Consider the following 19,540-nt stretch of genomic DNA (forward strand, 5'->3'; position numbering starts at 1 on the left):
AGCCGATTTCCGACGAGTATCACCTTTTTATTAAATGTAAAGCCTTAATCGATCTTAGAAAAAAGTATTTTGTATTAACCGTGTAACGTTTGTAATTGAAAGAATCAATATTTAGCTCGCCGAGCCAGGGTTCGTTTTGATTCATTACACACAAAAAAATAATAACAACGGGTTAATTACAAACTGAAACAAATTATTTATTTACACGATATATATATACAGGTGACAAAGATTAACAAGTAAATCGCGGAAGTCGGTTTCGAGTAACAATTTGTCGGCGTCTATCCGAAATATGTTGAGCCGCGGAATCGAAAATCGGCATCAATCTGGAACATCGCTTTTTTGAACCGCGCATTAACAAAATCGGCTTCAACTCGCTGTGATGAGCCCTAAATCTGTTACTATACTGCCTAAAAATTCGCGATATACTGGTGAACCACGAGTTAAAACATATGACAAAATGTCGGCCACTTTTAAAACACTGCGTTTTTTGTCGTGTTTTTTCATGTTTGACCTCTTGTAAAACAATTATGAATTATTATAAAATGTGAAAAAGTAAGGGCTCAAAATTTCTGAAATGAGCCACTAATTTTTCGATGGCGAAATTTTTGTATGTTTTATTAATAATTTTATAGTATTTTCGAATTAAAATATGATCCTAAAGTTGTTTGGCAAAATTTTAATTTTTTTAAAAGTTATTGATTAAACAATTTTTAAGCATCCAATTAGTAAAAATGTGAAATGTAAAAATGTGAGTAATATACAATAATCATGCTTTCAAACAAAAAAAATTGTTTGAATTTTGTCCATAATTTGTTTAAAATAGCAACAATTATTATAAACAAATGAAAATAAAATAAACTTTTGCGCCTAATTTCGTATTTTTTCTTGTCAATTATGATTCCCTATTTTATCACGAGTATTTAAAAAAAATAAAAGTCAGTATATTGCATTAGGTCAAAAGTTATTAATATATGTTTGTGATCGCGCTCCGCCAACTACGTCAACGCCGCCACAGTGGGACGAAAAACACGACCGTGGACAAATTAACATAGAGCCTACAAATTTCAACCGATTTTGACGTTCTTAGTCTTGTTTTAAAGATCATAAAATTCTGCATAACGTCTTTGATTTTATTTAAAAAAAGTATTTCAATTGTTTATTTAATGTTAAAGTTAAAAACAATTTTTTTCCTCCTTAAAAGTAGCGAAACATTTTAGAAAAGGCGATTATTCCCCATTTTTTTGTATTTAAGATGCAAAAGTAATTATCAGTTTAATAGTTATTATGAATTAATTATTTGTAATTGTTTAAACAATTTTTATGAACAATTTTGTTGATTTAAGTTCCTAATTACGAAATTGATGACACATTGAGCGAAATGTGCAATATTATTAGTCAAGGTAAACAACTATTACTTACTTTATTTAATTCTTACACATAGCATTGTTTAAACAACCCTTAATTAACAAATACACAGTACCGCTGTTTTTACATGTTTCAGATCTGATTTTTTTTAAGTTTCTTTAAATATAATGTATTCTTATAATGGTTTAAATGTTATAAATCTTCAAAAATTCACTGATTACAATTTTCAAAAAAATTCAACACTCTCTCCCTTCTAAAGTTTTCAATAAAACCTAACATTACTTCGTACTTAAACTGCGGTTTTTAAAAACTTTATTAACTACCAGAATATATTTCTAGGTGAATACGTTAAAATTTTTCGCCCTTGTTGACCTAATGCAATATACTGACTTTTATTTTTTTTAAATACTCGTGATAAAATAGGGAAACATAATTAACAAGAAAAAATACGAAATTAGGCGCAGAAGTTTATTTTATTTTCATTTGTTTATAATAATTGTTGCTATTTTAAACAAATTATGGACAAAATTCAACCAATTTTTTTTTGTTTGAAAGCATGATTATTGTATATTACTCATACCAAATTGGAACAGGAACCTGTGTAGGAACATTAGTTACTTAAGGTTCCTTTGTCTGAAAGTTTAAAACAAATTTTTAAATAAAAATTCGTGTACATGAACCTCTACAGGATCCCATGCAGGAACCTTTGATCCTGAATGTTAACAATTTTACTTGTTGCGCAGTAAGTTTCTGTGGCTTTAACATCTGCGCAAAGAATTTTTTTTAAATAAATTTTTTTTATTTTACTTAAAAAAACCACCTTAGATCCTACATAGGATCCTCTTATGGTTCATATAAATGTTCCTTAGCATGAAAAGAAAGTGAAATATTTTCATTTAGAGAATCATGCGAGTGTTCCTGTATAGGAACCTTAGCATAAAATTATTTTTATACAATTTCATGTACAGGAATCTGCAAAGGAACCTTAGTAACTAATGTTCCTGCACAGAATATTGTACTAATATCCTGCAACGGATCCTGGCGGATTCTGCGTAGGATTCTTAACAGGATTCCTCAGAGAACCTTTAAGTTACCTATTTAGGAACCTCTAGGGATCCTTTAAGGATCCTGTACAGGAATTTTTAGCTGGGCCCCCAGAAAATGGGCCCATTTTCTACCCAAGTAGAAATATCCGTAGCTCGCCGTAATTAAACACCGGCATGGTACTGATCCAATACTAGCTGTCGGTATTGACTTTCAGTACTGGCAGTGTACTGACTAATACACCGAATCAGTACTATGTCGGAGGTAAAAAAATATTAAAACCAGTACTGGCAGTACACTGTCATTCACACCGAATCAGTACTATGTCGGTGATAAAAAACATTAAATGAAAAAGTCTTTAAATTATTCCAATAGGTAGAAAACGATGATTTTTTATTTAAAAAAATGTATATTAATTTCTTTCGAATACTTTCCCTCAAAATTTTGGATGTAATTGTAATGTATTATTATATACCTATATAAAATATATTTATGTTTTTTTAGTTATTTTAGTACTCATTGAAATATGTGCATTAAGTTATTTATCATGCATACAATAACAATAAGTTGAGAATTTTTTTCTAATAGTTTTAAAAATAAAGAAAATGTAATTTTTTCACTGTAATTTTTAAATATATTTAATAATTAAATATTAAATTTAAAAAAATTTTTACCATTCATATTTTACAGTCGTCTTTTATTAACTTATTTTTAATTATGTAATTCATCAATCATTTTTGTCTGTTTTAATATTATTTATGGTAAAAATAATTTATTAAAAATATTTAACTGAAATTGATATCCAGTTTTATTTCATTAAATCTTTGTAAAAATTGAAAAAATTTTGTGAGTTTAAAAAATTTAAGAATAAATTCATTTTATTTTCGTGATCAATAGATAATACAAACTTTGAAATCAAAACTTTTGTATTAGGTGAACTACTTCAAGTCAGCACTTCAAGCCAGCGCGGCTGTGCGGTATGCGTATCTGACTTGCGTTCTAAGGGTTTAGGGTTCGATCCCCCATGCGTGCGAGATTTTTCGTTCTTAGTTTTAAGTGTTATAAGTACAATATTTGTTCATGTGTAATATCAATTATTAAATAATTATTAAATTAAGTATAAGTGCAAAGTAAAAAAAATTAAATATTATGAATTTAAAAAAATAAAAAAATTTACAACACAAATTATTTTTTGTAAAATAATTTATTAAAAATAAAATAATTTAATTAATATAAATGATAATTATTATTTTAATTATTTCTTGTTAATAATATTTTATATATTCTAAATAACATTAACTATCTATTATTGGCTTCACATTACCTGTTCGTGGTAAAAATGGGAGTAATAAGCTAATAAGGATGAAATTTGCATTGGAAAGCGTGTTTTAGCATTTTGTAAAAAAGTGAGATTTTAAGTCCGGATGAGTACTTTGCCAGTATTATGCCGGTATTATTCTAGTACTACGTTAGTACTGGTGAGCGGGACAAAATCAGTACTGGACAGCGTTACCAGCCAGGGTTGGTCCACTACTGGCCCAGTACGGCAGTCAGTACTATTATACTGACTGGCAGTGTTGGGTCAGTACTATGCCAGTGGCACATTTCTACTTGGGTACATTTTCAAAATAGTCATAGAATAATTAATACATCGAATGTTTATGCAAATTTTTTTTGTACGTTGAAAGTTATTAATAACAGCTAATTTTTATACAATACACATTATGATCACTTTGAAAAAATTATTGGACACGAAAAATGCTTCCAAAGATGACGGGTACCACTTAAAAAGTTAGTTCTTAACGAGAAAAGAGTATGCCAATAGTTGAAATTTGTCATATTAATTGCCAAAATAAAAAAATTAAGGTGGAGCACGTCTACAGCATGAGGTGGTACCGAAGATGGACGATAGAGGCTCGTACGAAGGGAGCAAACTGTACAAGATCACGCGAATGTACATGTATACGATCTTGAACAAGAAAATGTACATGATCTTATACAAGATTTTTCAACTGGGAACATACTCAAATTTCAATTTGTTTATAAAATTTTTTAATTATATAAACAAATTACATGATGTTTGAAAATTATTTTTAGATATTTCAAGAACATTAATTTATAAAGAAGTGTTTCAATTTTCATCGAATAATATCGACTAGTTTTTATGTAATTCATTTTTTTCAAAAACGGTGCAAAAATGTTAAATTGTTTATAACTTTTGATAAAATAATTTTTTTTCCAAAATATTTATAGAAGTTATTTCTACTATTATTTACTACTAAATTAAAAAAAATAGATGAAATATAATTTATTGATGATTCGTTGATACACTTCAGAAAGCTTTGCCCAAGTATCAATCTAAATCATAAAATTGATGTATTTTAACAAAAAAAATCATTTTTACATCAAAATTATTATAGTAAACGTTTGTCATAGTGTGGTGAAGTTGAATTTAAAAAGAAGGCGTCTTGCTGTAGAAACGATTCCACCATTTCGAATAACCGGAAACATAAAAATCTTAAAAGTACAAATGTGTGGCCAGTCTTTGAAATAGGAGTTTTACTTAAAGCCACCATGCGCGTAAAAAACGAAACGTCCAATTTTGAAATTTTTTTTAAAGAGCTTATCAAAAGCTTTCAAATTTTCGTATTCAGTACTTTATTATATATTCCAAAATGTACAAAAAAAATATTAAAAAAAATTTTTATAATAAAATGAGAGCATTCTCTTCTATAGATGACCTTTTTGAGGTCCGAAACAGGCGAACTGGCTGTACCAGCTAAAGATGAACATAGAATAAAAATCCAAACATTTTTCTTTATTGTTACTTTATAGAGTGATAACAAAATTTTGGCTTACTTCGATAACTAATTTTTCTTTAACTATTTGGCTTTTGTTTCCGGTATACCGTTAAGTTGATACCCGTTTGTAAAGTATGAATGTTTTTTTAGAGAAATTCAAGCTATTGTTATCTAAACAACAAATAATATGAATTTTTTTACTTTTTAGTTTAAAAAATATATCTAATGACTTAACTAAAAATTGTTTTAAGATTTTTTTTAGAAACATATTTCTCAAGTTTATTATACATAAAGCAAATTTTCTTAGGTGTTATAATGAGTGTACTACATGGTTGACAGAACACTAGGTGTAGAGTAAGGAACATGAGCAGGATGTTGTTACAAACCAGTATAATTTTGAAAGAGACCAGTGTTAGCAACAGTAAACTACAGAATACATGTCCTTTTCAAAAATTTGAATTATCGATTTAGTATCTCCAGCTTCATAATACTCTCAGTAGATGTGAGTTTCTATTTATTAAAAGACTAAATTTTATATATGTTGAGCACATTAAACTTTTTTAAAATAGTTTTACAATTAATATTAAAAAATATAATACAATATAATTATTTTGAGTTGATACTTATAATTACTGTTGTGTAATTAACAGACAATATTTATTTCATCTTGTTTTTAAAATGAAAATTAAAGAGAATTTTTTAATAAATAGTGAAATATAAGATCTTGTGAAATAGTTTGAATAATAATGAGTGTATATTTATAGTAATTGTTCTTTTTTGTACATTTTAAATAATTTTTTTCTTGTAACATCTTAAATAGCATAATGTATTTCAAGAATATTTGTTTAATATTTTGTTTCGTAAATTATTTTACTTTTTCAGACAAATTAAAGTTGATTTAAAAAAATCAAAGCTTTTACTATAAACTCCGATATTTTAATAAAAATCAATTTTTTAAAAACGTCGATCCATTACGAGTGAATGTGTGGTTTTACTTTCCGACGGCTCACTTATAGGGACATACTCTGATAAGTGATATATTTTACTCAAGTAAACGGTTACTTGATTTTTATCAAAAAAATATTTAATTGAATCAATTAATTTTCATTTGAATTAAATAAACGCTATTTAATTAAATTATTTTTTTAATTTGATCAAATACAGTTTTAATTGGCTTCTTCTTTAAATATAATATTAAACTTAAAAACTTTAAACTTTTTTAAACTACATAATTGCATATTCCAACTTACATAATTCCCATATGGGAATTTTCAACAGGAAATTTTTATGTTATAGCAGTTTTTAATTCAAAACAATTAATAAATCATCTATTCTTTTTAATTTTCTTATTAATCCATTATAACTAAATTAATTTATTTTAAGTTTGTTGACCGTAGTATAAAAAATCTATTGATGGTTGGTTTAACTATGGGCCACTGAAGGGCCGACTTTCCTTTCAAAGAATTAAAATCATATGTGAAAATTTAAATTATAATAATTTACTATTAATTATTATTAACTAGTATAAAATTAATAAATATTAACAAATAGTTTCATTTTAATTTATCTCTATTAGTTAATAATAATAAGAAAATTAAGACATAATACAAATAATTTTATTACAAATAAAAAATTACATGTACATATTGCAATTAAAAGATTAAAAAGAATTTTAATGTTTCTTTCGTCCACCTTTTTGGGGCTCCAACTTGACTGCAAGAACTATTCAATTCTGTCAATATTTGAACCACTTTTGAACCAACGGTCGACCCAACTGTTAAGCGTTTACATGGGTCAAAAAGAACAAAAAATGTAAGTCATTTTATAATTTTTTTTCATATCCCAGATAACCAAGCGTACTAATCGTTATTTACGAGTGCGGAGTACCGGTATTATACTAGTTTCATACCAGTACAAAATAATTATGTACAATTATGTACGTACGTACTAGTACGGTTCTACACTAAGAAAAACGATTGGTTGGGATTGCCATTTCGTTAGTAAGAGTATTTTAGCTAATTTATATTAGTTACTGTTACCATTTAGTTAGTCAGTCTAACCATTTCGTTAGTAAGGTAACTAATTAAATAGTAATTCCAATAAACTAATTAGTTAAACCAACTAATAATATAGTTCTGCAAAGAAAATAGTAAAAGAGTATAGTGGTTCATACTTAACCTTCAGTCATGGTTACTAAACAATATAGCGTGACTTTTTCGATTAACAAAACAAACTGTCAGATGCACTAAACGGCCGTTTAGTTATCACGATTACTCAATTGTTAAGTAACGTGCACGGAATAAACTGTCATCTCTACAACTTTGTTTATAATTTATTTAAATATATATTAACGATTAACCTCTTACAATTCAATAAAAATATTGCGTTTGTATTGTTAATAATATTTTCAAATTTTATATTCAGTATTTTTCCAAGATTTTGTTATATGATTATCATGGTGCAATTCGTCAAAAAGAATTTTATAAAAAATACGTATTGGTGGGTTTCAAATATTAAATTAATATAAAAAAGTATTTTTATATAATACTTTAGTTGAATGAAAAGTTTACACGATTCATTTTCATGGTGTCTAGAAAATATATTTATTATCTTCAAATAAAAAGTAAAGAATAAATGTTTACCCTATTGAAAATCCCCACATGGAAAACCACATGGGATCCTATGTCAAAAACTATGTAAAACCCCACTTCCATATAGGAAACTATATGGTTTCCCATATAAATCCCCATGAGAAATTGAGACAGGATTTAAAATAGGAAAAAATTCAAAACGTTTTCCCATGTCAAATACAATGTTAAATACCAAATGAAATCCTTTATCATTTTTGTGAAAAATTTTCCCATGTCAATTCTCATGTCAAACCCCATGTCATTCCCCAAGTGAAATCCTTTATCATTTTTTTGAAAAAGTTTCCCATTTCAAACCCCATCTCAATCCCCAAGTGAAATTATTTATCAGTTTTTTGAAATATTTTTCAAAAAAATGATAAAGGATTTCACTTGGGGATTGACACGGAATTTGACATGGGAAAATTTAAAAAAAATGAAAAAAATTCACTTGAGGATTGATATGGGAAAATTATACTAAATAATTGAAAAAGGATTTTACATGGGATTTGACATGTTAAATTTCAATATAGATGTAGATCATCATTATAGTTCCATAGTTACGCCACGAGATGGTGAAAATTTTTTCTCTCACAGTTGAGATCAGTCTGGAATACAATAAAAGCTGAGACTCTATATCTCAGAAGTAAAGCAAACTTTTCTTTATTTTTAGATGAGTTGCAGTAATAATATTTGATATTTAATTAAATAATTACTATTTTTTGTAAACTGCCGCCTGCATAAAGCAGCCAACTGAAAATTCCCGAATAAAATCCTATATTGTTTCCTATATGTAAATCCATGCAAAATCTTAAGTTGAAATTTCAGAATCTACATGAAATCTTATATGATTTCCTATGTTTAAATACATGTGTTTTATCATGTGTAAGAATGCACATGAAATTGTGTTCCATTTCTCATGTGGATTCCCATATGGTTTCCCATGTGGATTCCCATGTGGGAATTTTCAATAAGGCGAAAGAGGATTTGACATGAGAAAATTTTTCAAAAAAATGATAAAGGATTTCACTTGGGAAATGATATGGGGTTTGACGTGGGAAAATTTTTTCAAAAAAATGATAAAGGATTTCACTTGGTATTTGACATGAGATTTGACATGGGAAAACGTTTTGAATTTTTTCCTATGTCAAATCCTGTCTCAATTTCCCATGGGGATATATATGGGAAACCATATGGTTTCCTATATGGAAGTGGGGTTTTACATATAGTTTTTGACATAGGATCCCATGTGGTTTCCCATGTGTGAATTTTCAATAGGGTATAATCGTGACAATATCGTAAAAAATATTATAACACAAATAAGTATAGAAAGTTTTGAAAAATATTGAGGCTACTTAACCTTAATTTTTTTTCATTTTATTTTTTAAATATACAATATAATTGATTTTAATATTTTTTTTAAAATTAATCTAATAATTTGATTTAAAAAAAACCCGAGCAGTAAAGTAAATTATATTTTAATGTCTTGTTCAAAAATATATGGATTAATATATAAAATATACCGATTGCAAGGTTGACAATCATTGGTATAGTTCACTTAACTAAGTAGACATTCATCTTCACTACTTTGTTTAGTACAATCAACACGAAAAAACTGAACGCTGTATAGTAACCTATACTGAATATTCATTTCTCATAACTCAATTTTTCTTACTAAACGCGTAATAGTCGAATGCACTTTAACTCTTCTCTCCGTGGTAACTAATAAATTATCAGCAGTATAGTTTACTAACTAAAAATGGTCATCTCAAAAATGGTAACCCCAACCAATCTTTTCTCTCAGTGTAGTATAATAAAAGTATGTCGTACTGTTAGAATTATAAAATGTGAGTACTCGATAAAAGTATAATACTAGTATAATACCTGTACGTCGTACTTCTGAAATAGGAAGCATAACATACTCGTACTATAAGTATAATACTGGTACGTCGTACTGGGACTCTTTGCTGGTAGTGCTAACCCAACCTCATTTTCATAACAGTTATTGCCAAATATGAAACCGTTACTAAAACGGTGCAATAAATGTTGGTGAAAATAGTGGTTTATGATGCATTACAAAAGTTTTAACGTTTGTAATTTGTGCGTCTTCACTTATCTGGAATATGGATGAGAATTTCTGAAGTGGCCCCCGATTTGACAAGGGTCGGAATTTTTTTATTGAAACTTCACAAAAATATAGTTCCAATATATTTAAAAAGATCCCCTAAATTTTGTTGAAAAATATCCATTTGTTTTCTTTTTATAAACAATTGAAATTTTATGTATACTAGCGCCTCCGACGGCTGCAAGCGGCCGTCTTCGTTGCTTCTGTTCCTTTTTGAATTTCCATTTTATTAATTTCATTTTAAAATATGATTTGATTTCTTCTTGTTTTTTTATCCTATATCGATTCAAAATGTAAAGAAAAAATTTATGAATATGAAATAAGAGAGAGTGATTTACGCTATAATCTCTCTTGCACTATAATCATTTTCTGCTTTTTTTATTTGTAAATTATATTCATCTTTATGGTACTACGTCCTAATTTGCTTATAATTGATTATAGTCTGTTGATAAAATACTTTATTAATGGATTTTATTTAAGGTTTTTATTTTATAAACTTTTTAGATAAATAATTTAAATTTCTGATAAATTGTTAATTATAATGTGAAGTTAGTGAAAAGAAATTTTCCAGTCTTTTAAAATAGTCACTGAAATGGTAATTTAGAAAATTACATTCTGTAAATCATGAATTTAAAAAAAACCATCAAAAAATTTCTTCAAAAACAATATTTTTCACTACCTACAGTTGTAATTATGTTTATTTTTCTTTATTAGAAATTATTTATTAATAACAAAGGAAAATAATATATTATAATATTTAAGTGTTATTAAGTTGAATGACATATTTTAAAATTATCGCGCGCTAGATATTTTCACCAATCAAGTGGCTTTAACTCAATAGGTTATGTTCATTTCTACAACGTAACAGCTGTTCTAATCTAAAAGCATAATAAAAAACTTAAAGGAGATCCGAAATTAATTTTTCACTTTGTGTTATTAATTTTTTTTAAATTAAACATTTTCAATATTTGTGTTTTATGACAAATAAGATTTATATATAATTTAAATATTAGCGCTCATTTTTGACGAAATCAAGTGCAGCTCCCCTGTATATTTCTAATCTTGAAATATGTTTCTCCCTTCTATTTACATTTTTCATTCTCAATGCTCATTTCTTATTTCGATAGTTTTTCGAGTTCGATTTTTTTCTATTCGACCTTTTATCGCAATATTTTTTTAGTAAGAAACATTTTTTAAAATTCCATAACTTTGACAAAAATTGACCAAATTTTATTTTCTTTTTTTTAAATTACTCATGAAATTCCAAACTTTTTGAAAATAATTTTTACAATTCTGAAACTTTTTATTTGTTATAAAAAAATACTTTCTTGTATAAACAAATTAAAAAATAAACGTGTTCTGGATGAGTATATTTAATTTTATAAACATAGACTTGAAGAGAATTTATTAAAGATTGAAATAAAAAAAATTATAACTTGGAATATTTTAATAACAATGAATTTCTTTTGAAAGCGCGCCCGCACCCTGTGTAACTCGTCTGAACACGTTATGCGACTTTGTTACGCCTTTGCTGTGAGTTCACTGTTTTAAAAAATTCCACGCTTTAGAATAAGGGTTACAAATTCAATGTTTATATATTCGTGTATTATTTATAATCACTAACAATAATATATTCATTTATTTTTTATTTATAAGGTACTAAATAAATGTAACTCGATAGATGTTTAGATCGCTAAGTATTATTTTATTAATTTTTGTTCGAATTCTTACAAAAACAATAAAAGAGGATGTTTCTCCTTAAACGGAACAGTTGCAGTAACTTTGCGGCAAGCTTGCCGCACAATATTGCCAACCTTGAATGGTAAGCTAACCGAAAGATTGCAGTGTAATGTTACTATACAAGATTATTCACAATAAGATTATCGCAAGATTATTCAGTACGCTTGCACGGTAAGGTTGTAGCAAGGTTGCCAAATAACCTTGCTTTAAACCTAAAAAAATTTTGTTTTAAAAAATCTTTCGTCTAATTTATATAATCAAACTAGCAAAATATGCGCGCTACAGCGCGCTTACTTTATGAATGAGAAAGAAGAGCAGTATATTGGGATCTGTAGTACTTGTATGAAAGCGAGCTGCTGCTTTCTTATTGGGCAGCTTGATTTTATACGAGTCATAGCAACTTCTTAATTTGTTAGACATTTTACCTTGTAATGTAATGATGTTAGTAACGTCGATCTTTGGAGCAAAATCAAACATACTCATTGGTATTGGGGTAAGATTAACATTTATGTATACTAGAGTAAAAAAATCGGACAAGTTCGAGTTACACTCACATTAAAACCGAGGGTTCCGTACCCCTAAACCTAAAATTTGTGGCGTTGAAAGTGTGATAGCCGATGGAAAAATTCCAATTTTGCTTAATTTTTCCAGTAAATGTTGAAGGTAAAATGATCATTTTTCCTGGTCTAACATTCTCTTCTTTTGATTTATTATTAATAAAATCCATTAGTCCACAATATAATTCTGCTCCAAGCTTTTTTTGTTGTAAACGAATATATTTTAAACGCTCGCCCTCTACTTTCGACCAGACATCAACTACATATTGCTGAGTTAATTTCCCTAATGCTAAACATGGATTAAATGCTCCTCTATAAGAAAGACGAACCATGTAATATTGTAAGACAGTAATATTGCCAATGCCTTGAGTTTGTTTTATGTTTACAGTCCATCCCTGATCACCTGAAGGAAACATTAAAGGATAAGTCATAGGGTCAACATTCGCACTGAGGCTGGAAATTGGAATACTTTTGGAATCTTTAAGATGTATACATATATCGCGTTCAATAGGAGATTCACCATCTTCGCTAACAAATACAATTGCTACTTTATTACAAGATGGAACATTAAACTTGTTTTGATCTAATAACCTGTTGCGTTTAATCCACATTTAAATATTTCTTACAGAATTATTTGATGATTTAGCTTGTTCTTCTTCTTTAATCTCAAAATCTCGCATCATTTTAAAAGCTTTAGCATGTGGATTAATCTCTCTAAGTAAAATATCAATTTCCGATAATAATTTCATCAAACATTTATTATTATATTCGTTATTTAATCTTTCTTTTACAGCTGCATTTGAATCAATTGTATAAAATTGACCATATTTACGACTATCGTCATCATTTGGATGAAGAGAGTATGTACAATGATATACTTGTCCATGAATGCAAAAAAGATACGGACCTTTTCCTTTTGGAACTTCTAATTTAGCTCCCATGCTAGCAAATGAACTGTTATACGAACGAATATTTTCTCTGTAATTTTTACCCATAGAGGTAGAGTCACATAATAAACTGGTTAAATACTCAGGATAAGAAGTTAAGTCATTTAACTTCACTTTTCCTTTGTGACAACAGCTATTAAAATTATTATCTGAGGTCCTTTCACCCAAATAATTTTTAGAAATATTTTTTTCATCAAATTCACCTAAAGATATAATTGCAGTTCATAATATTTCTAAAAACAATTTCTTATTCTTACATTCTAAATTCCCTTGTTGGCGCTCTTTTTTTCAACCTCTGTTTCTGTCAAAATTTTTACATTTTTAGTCATTAAATCATTTTCTAGACGCTACTTTTTTTCGATTTCTGTTTCTAAACACAATTATTTATTCTTACATTCTAAATTCCTTTATTGGCGCTCATTTTTTCCACTTTCTGTTATAATTTTATCATATTTTCGCTTTAAATCGTTTTCTAGGCGCTTCTTTTTTCAATTTCTGTTTCTAATAATTTTTTTTTACATAGAAAATTTCTGTTTTGATGCACTTTCTTTTCTATTTATGTTTCTTGTCGATTACGTTTTCTCTGCATATCCTTTTCTTGTCTTTCTATTTTTTGTTCTATTGTTTCCTGAAACCTAGCCTTTTTTTTCTTTCTTTATCTTGTAATGATCTGACTTTTATTGCCAAAGGATTTGCTCGCGAGATGGAGTCCGGGTACCTATTTTGACTAGTTACTTTAAATCTCGGTAGATGGCGTGAAGCGCCATCTATGTTTCGATTAACTTCGGAATTATTTCTTACTATGATGTAAAGAAGAGGTGTAGTCATTGACGAGTCTTTATTTAAACCTTTGAAAGAGAATATATTATTTAAATAAACGAATAATAAAATATACAAAAATGAATTATTACATAAAATAATATAAGAACAAAAGAATCTATACAATGCAAATAAAATACGAAACTCTAGAAAACATAACGATAAAAGAACTAGCTATTCTAGAGGAGCGTTCGCTGAGCTCCGATCGCGCTCGTCAGTATTCCAGAATAAAGCGGATTTAAACATATTTACCACGTTTGCGAAGATGTTGATCAGGTTAATTGGAATAATTAAATCAAGAATTTGCAAATACAAAAAGCTTTTCATATCGAAAACTAATTGTGATAATCTTTGCAATAGTTGTGCAAATTCATTAATTTGCTTATCATTTAACATTTCTCCATCAGTATCTATAATGCTAAAATCTAGAGCACTTAAGCAACTTTTTCTTTCTGAATTTGACATTGTTTTTTTATGAAAATAACTTGCATAAAAAATCTTTTCTTAAACCCTGGCGGATTGTGTGGACTGTGTTTGGACCGAGTTCAGTCCCAACTCGGTCCAGTTCGGTCCGAGGCCAAATATCATAATAAATTAATGAAATATGATGAAATAAATGATTGAAATTGATAAATAAGTATTTAAAAAGTTAATTTATGGAAACATTTATATCATATTCTTATTCCTTGAAATTTCACGATTACGAGCATATGTTGTTGGAATTAAAAATGTCAATATTTAAAAATTTTATAATTTTCTTGAAAAACTTATTAAGGGCCATAAATAGAAAATGTCATTAGGCCCAAGAACGCCGCTCAGGACCCCCTCGGTGCATGCGTCCCTCGAGCTCCGAGTTTATGGCCCGTCCGGTAGAGTAAGGGTATACAACTTCCCCATAAGGACGCAATCAATGATTGCCCGAAACAACATGAAACGTACCTTGGCTCCTCACTAAACCAATAGCAAATTCTTACTGTCGAACTGTAACGCCTTTTTTTTCTATCTAAGAAGAGTCATATAAAACTATCCTTCACAGCTGATCGAGCCCGAACAGAATGAACGAATGAAAGAATTCTAAGATTATTATCTTGATTATTATAGTAATTTATAAAATAAAATTGTATAAATTAGAGGAAACATTTTTAAAAAAATTTTTTAGGTTAAAAATAAGCTTATTTGGCAATCTTGCTACAAGCTCACCGTGCGAGCTTACTGATTGTGAGTAATCTTGCGATAATCTTATTGTGCAATCTTGCAGTAACCTTACACTGCAATCTATCGGTAGGCTTACCATGCAAGCTTGAGTCAGGTGGGACATTAGAAGCTTACTTGCTTTCTGGGAGGAGAGGGGGTATAAAATGCGGACTATGTAATTAAAAATCAATTGCACTAGGTGCCGGTCAAACAAAAAGCGTTTTCAAAAATTCTCTCTCTTTCCTAGAGTTTTACTTAAATTATCATAAAACTTTGGGAAAATACTCTTGATATGTTATACTATCAAAAAAAGTCATTTTTGTTACTCATGTAACCCCTTAACAGTTATTATGTGGATAATTTCTAATTAAAAAGTGGTGTTTTATCAATCGGCAACCACAGTTGAATCGACCTTCAGTCCAATTGTGACTCATGGTTACCGACCATTAAAAAATGGGGTTCTTATTCATCGTGTTATTTAGTGAACACGAACACGGCATTACATTGTTGGGAAAAATTTTTAAATATTTAGAAAAACTTTTATCTTTGTAAAATTTAAGTGGACAACGCTCAATCAACCTTTATGAGGAATTCACACTTCAACCTAAGAAGAAAAAGCGGAACGAATTTCCGTGTGGCGACTACGTGTTTTTTGGAGTGGGGACTATTGAAAGAGTTAGGAAAAGCGCTCTTAGGTCGAAATGTGAATTCCCCATTATAAAGCTATGTCTACATTGTAAAGACAACACAAGACGCTTGAAATTACATGGCTTTTTGGTTTTGCGTCCTGTGTTCTCTTTAAAATGTAGACACGGCTAAAAGCTAAAGTCCATTGACTCTTTTATTCTTGGGTACGAGTATGTGCGTCACACCAACTTAAGGAACAACGACGCGCGAACGATAACAATTCTTTGCAATATAACTATTTTTATTATGTTGTAGATGACCTTTCAAGTTTTAATGGATATTAGTGGAAAATTAAATAAAAAGAACTTTGGCGTTGAAAGATATCATAGTGGACCAAGTGGCTATTCTGATTCAAGACATTCGGCTTATAGGTATAGTTATTGATGTTTATTTATGGCTAATTATGTAAATTGTAATCGTTTTCAAACTTACACGTACTTTTAGTAACATTTAATTGTATTTTACAGAAAATTAAATTAAATTTATTTTCGAAATATTTTCAACGGTCATTTTTGTAAATAAACAAAACATTTAACTCTATTAACATTTTGTAAAATTCAATTGTTTTTCACTGCAAATTTAAAAAATTTCAATTTGTCAATGCTTATGTACAATTTCTGGTTAATGAAGGTTAATAATGTAATGAAATAATTTCAACAATATTTAAGATCACATTACATTAGGAAATTAAAATTTCTAAATTATTCTTGAACAATCAATGCGTGTGCAACATTTTTTAAAAATAAATTAATTAGTCAAGCGATTATGTAACTTAAAGCGTTAAAAGATATCTTTTTTCAGAACATCAAAGGCTGGTGGTAAAGGTTATGGAGCCGCTCTAAGTGCCTTAGCACTGCTTGCTTTTTTATTTCTTCTCAATATAATGCAGGTATAAATACATATTATGCAGAACAATGAAGTTTTGTTTGGTTAAGTTAAAGTTAAATAAACAAATGCAGAGATTGTACAAGGGATTTTAATCCCTAAACAGTGAACCTTGATAACTTAATAATGACCAAATACTATGAAAATAAATTTTGAATTATATTGTTCAAACGACATTTCTTTTTGAATATGTTGAATTTTTCAGTTCTTACAATTATTTACGCGAATTTTCTTCTAATTATATCAACGCCTCCAGTTCATTAAATGCTAACATAAATGTCAAAGCAAGATAATTCTGATTGAAAAACCATTGTAATACAATGATATCCAAAAAATTGTGCAATATAATTTTTTTCAATATACAAATTTTGAACATTGTAAATAGTAACTGCAATAACAGAATATTATTAAATTCAAATGATTCAAAATTTATATTTACACATAAAAAATGGTTGGCTAATATATTTAATTATTATTTAATAAATAGAATGGGTTATCTAAATTTGAATCGAAATTTATTTAATGAAATTATTAACTAACCTTAATTTACAATGATAAATATATTTCAATTTTTAGCAATCGTTACAAGATACCAATTCAACAACAACAACTACTACCGCAATGACTGTTATTTTACGAGATCAAGAGCAGGCAACAATCATTGAGGAGAAATAATAATAATAAATATATATAAATAATAAATATAAAAGAAGATTAATACAATAAACGTATAAACTCAAAAATATTTATTAAAGATTGACCAACATTTATAAGTAGCAGGCGACTATTCAATAAAACAGTAATTTTAAATTGGTAAATGTAATTTTCAACTTTGATTGATAGTGTATACTCTTCCAAATGTATTTTTTTATTCTTTTCATTTTATAAACGTTCAAATGACATATTTTTGTAATTTTGCAACCAAACAATTAAGTCATGACAATCCACGTCAAAAACCAATTAAAATTAGTTATCCATTCTTTGCAACGATTACAGTCAACTTCATTCGATAATGTCGCTGATTACGAATCTGAAATCCGTTTTTGAAAATTCAAAATGGAGGATTCAATATGTCCCACAAATTTTAAATAATTTATCAGATTCGTTTTAAACTCGTTACATTAGGCTTTTCGGGGTCACTAATTACGAATCTTAAATCCGTTTATAAAAATTCAAAATGGCGGATCCAATATGGCCAGCAAAGAGTCTCCAGGATAAAGATAGGTAAAATGCCCTAATGTCTGAATTTTTGAATTGACCCGGTACATGGGTATTTTAGGATACTAAAATAAGGTAACTAGGGTCGATATCCGAAAAACCCTCCTGCCCCCCCTATGGTGGTCGAAAATATTTTTTTTCTGATTTATGAGTTGATGAAAAATTCTGAAAAAATTCATGAAGCTAGTGTTTGAGATGTACTACAATCCATACAGTTGTTGAGTTACCATATATGTATATTACCATCAGCGGGAGCTGTGATACGCGCTTTAAACAATAGATGGACATAACAATGTGACCTATTTGTTATGTAGCTGATACATAACGTGTTTGCTGGGGAGTTCGATGAACAACAAAGTGAATCCATAATCCTCTTTGAAGACAATCAAAGCTAAGTTGAAAAATTAATTTCTCGAAAAAAGTGAAACTTGGGAAAATTGTTGTCCTACCTGATAGTAAAATATCCCCAAAAAAATTTTGACTTTTTTGAAATTTTTGGGGAGATAGAGGGGGTCAATTTTATCAGTTTTCCTTGACACCGCCTACTATTTGAATTTTTGCTGTCTATAAATGCAATAAAAAATTTTTGAAGGATTTTTCATGCTCTTTCCAATGGTAAATTTTGTTTTTAAAAATTTCTGAATTTTTACCTTGATTTTTTATAATTAAACATAAATTTGCTTTTTTCACTCAAATCGGTCCGTTTTTTTTAAATAAATAATTGCATACAAAAGCTGAGGTTTTTTCCGATCTGTATATAAATTTTCAGAGTGGTAATTTTTTTTGTTTTCGAGATATTAAATGTCAAAGATTTTATGTCGGCGCGCGCGGCGAGGCGGTCGACTCATACCGCGCCGCGGTAGCTATTTACACTGACGCGCGCGGACATAAAATTTTTGATATTTAATATCAAAAAACAAAAAAAATCGGCATTCTGAAAATTTATATACAGAACGGAAAAAACCTCAGCTTTCATTTGCAATTATTTATTTTAAAAAACGGATCGATTTTAGTGAAAATAGCAAATTTATGTTTAATTATAAAAAATCAAGGTAAAAATTCAGAAATTTTTAAAAACAAAATTTACCATTGGAAAGAGCATGAAAAATCCTTCAAACATTTTTTATTGCATTTATAGACAGCAAAAATTCAAATAGTAGGCAGTGTCAGAGACAACTGATAAAATTAACCCCCTTTTTATTTCCCCCAAAATTTCAAAAAAGTCAAAAAAATGTTTTGGGATATTTTACTATCAGGTAGGACAAAAATTTCCCCAAGTTTCACTTTTTTCGAGAGATCAATTTTTCAACTTATGACATTACACGTAAAATGCCTCATATACAAAGAAGAAATGTCTCTAAACATTGTCAATTCTATGATTTAAAGGATCACACGTGAGAAACTTTGTAGGAATCTTCAATAGGGGAGCCTTTGTTGAGTGAGTGAGTCGGTATCCACCCATTTTCCCGAAAATATTTACTCGAAAGACATTTTCACGAAGAGTAAATTTCACGAAAGTCAAAAATCA

General features: G+C 28.5%; 2 protein-coding genes across 5 annotated transcripts in view; one reads left to right on the forward strand and one right to left on the reverse strand.

The window, feature by feature from the left end:
• Positions 1 to 19,540, reverse strand: part of LOC127279118 (TWiK family of potassium channels protein 7) — a 58,232-nt gene that overhangs the window by 21,253 nt on the left and 17,439 nt on the right. The gene's annotated exons all lie outside the window — the stretch shown is intronic.
• LOC127279127 (uncharacterized) lies at positions 5,584 to 17,588 on the forward strand. Of its 2 annotated transcripts, none has more exons than XM_051301280.1 (4): positions 5,584 to 5,715; positions 16,165 to 16,280; positions 16,711 to 16,798; positions 17,371 to 17,588. In XM_051301280.1, exons 2-4 carry the CDS (start codon positions 16,165 to 16,167, stop codon positions 17,467 to 17,469), a joined length of 303 nt encoding a protein of 100 aa, XP_051157237.1. In that variant the 5' UTR covers positions 5,584 to 5,715; the 3' UTR covers positions 17,470 to 17,588. The 2 variants fall into 2 exon arrangements, with proteins under 2 accessions (XP_051157237.1, XP_051157238.1); XM_051301281.1 differs by lacking the exon at positions 5,584 to 5,715 and adding an exon at positions 6,898 to 7,025.

Source organism: Leptopilina boulardi, unplaced genomic scaffold, assembly GCF_019393585.1.
Source record: "Leptopilina boulardi isolate dan_hultmark-lab unplaced genomic scaffold, ZJU_Lbou_2.1 LbouV2_214, whole genome shotgun sequence".
In the NCBI taxonomy this organism is placed as follows: domain Eukaryota; kingdom Metazoa; phylum Arthropoda; class Insecta; order Hymenoptera; family Figitidae; genus Leptopilina; species Leptopilina boulardi.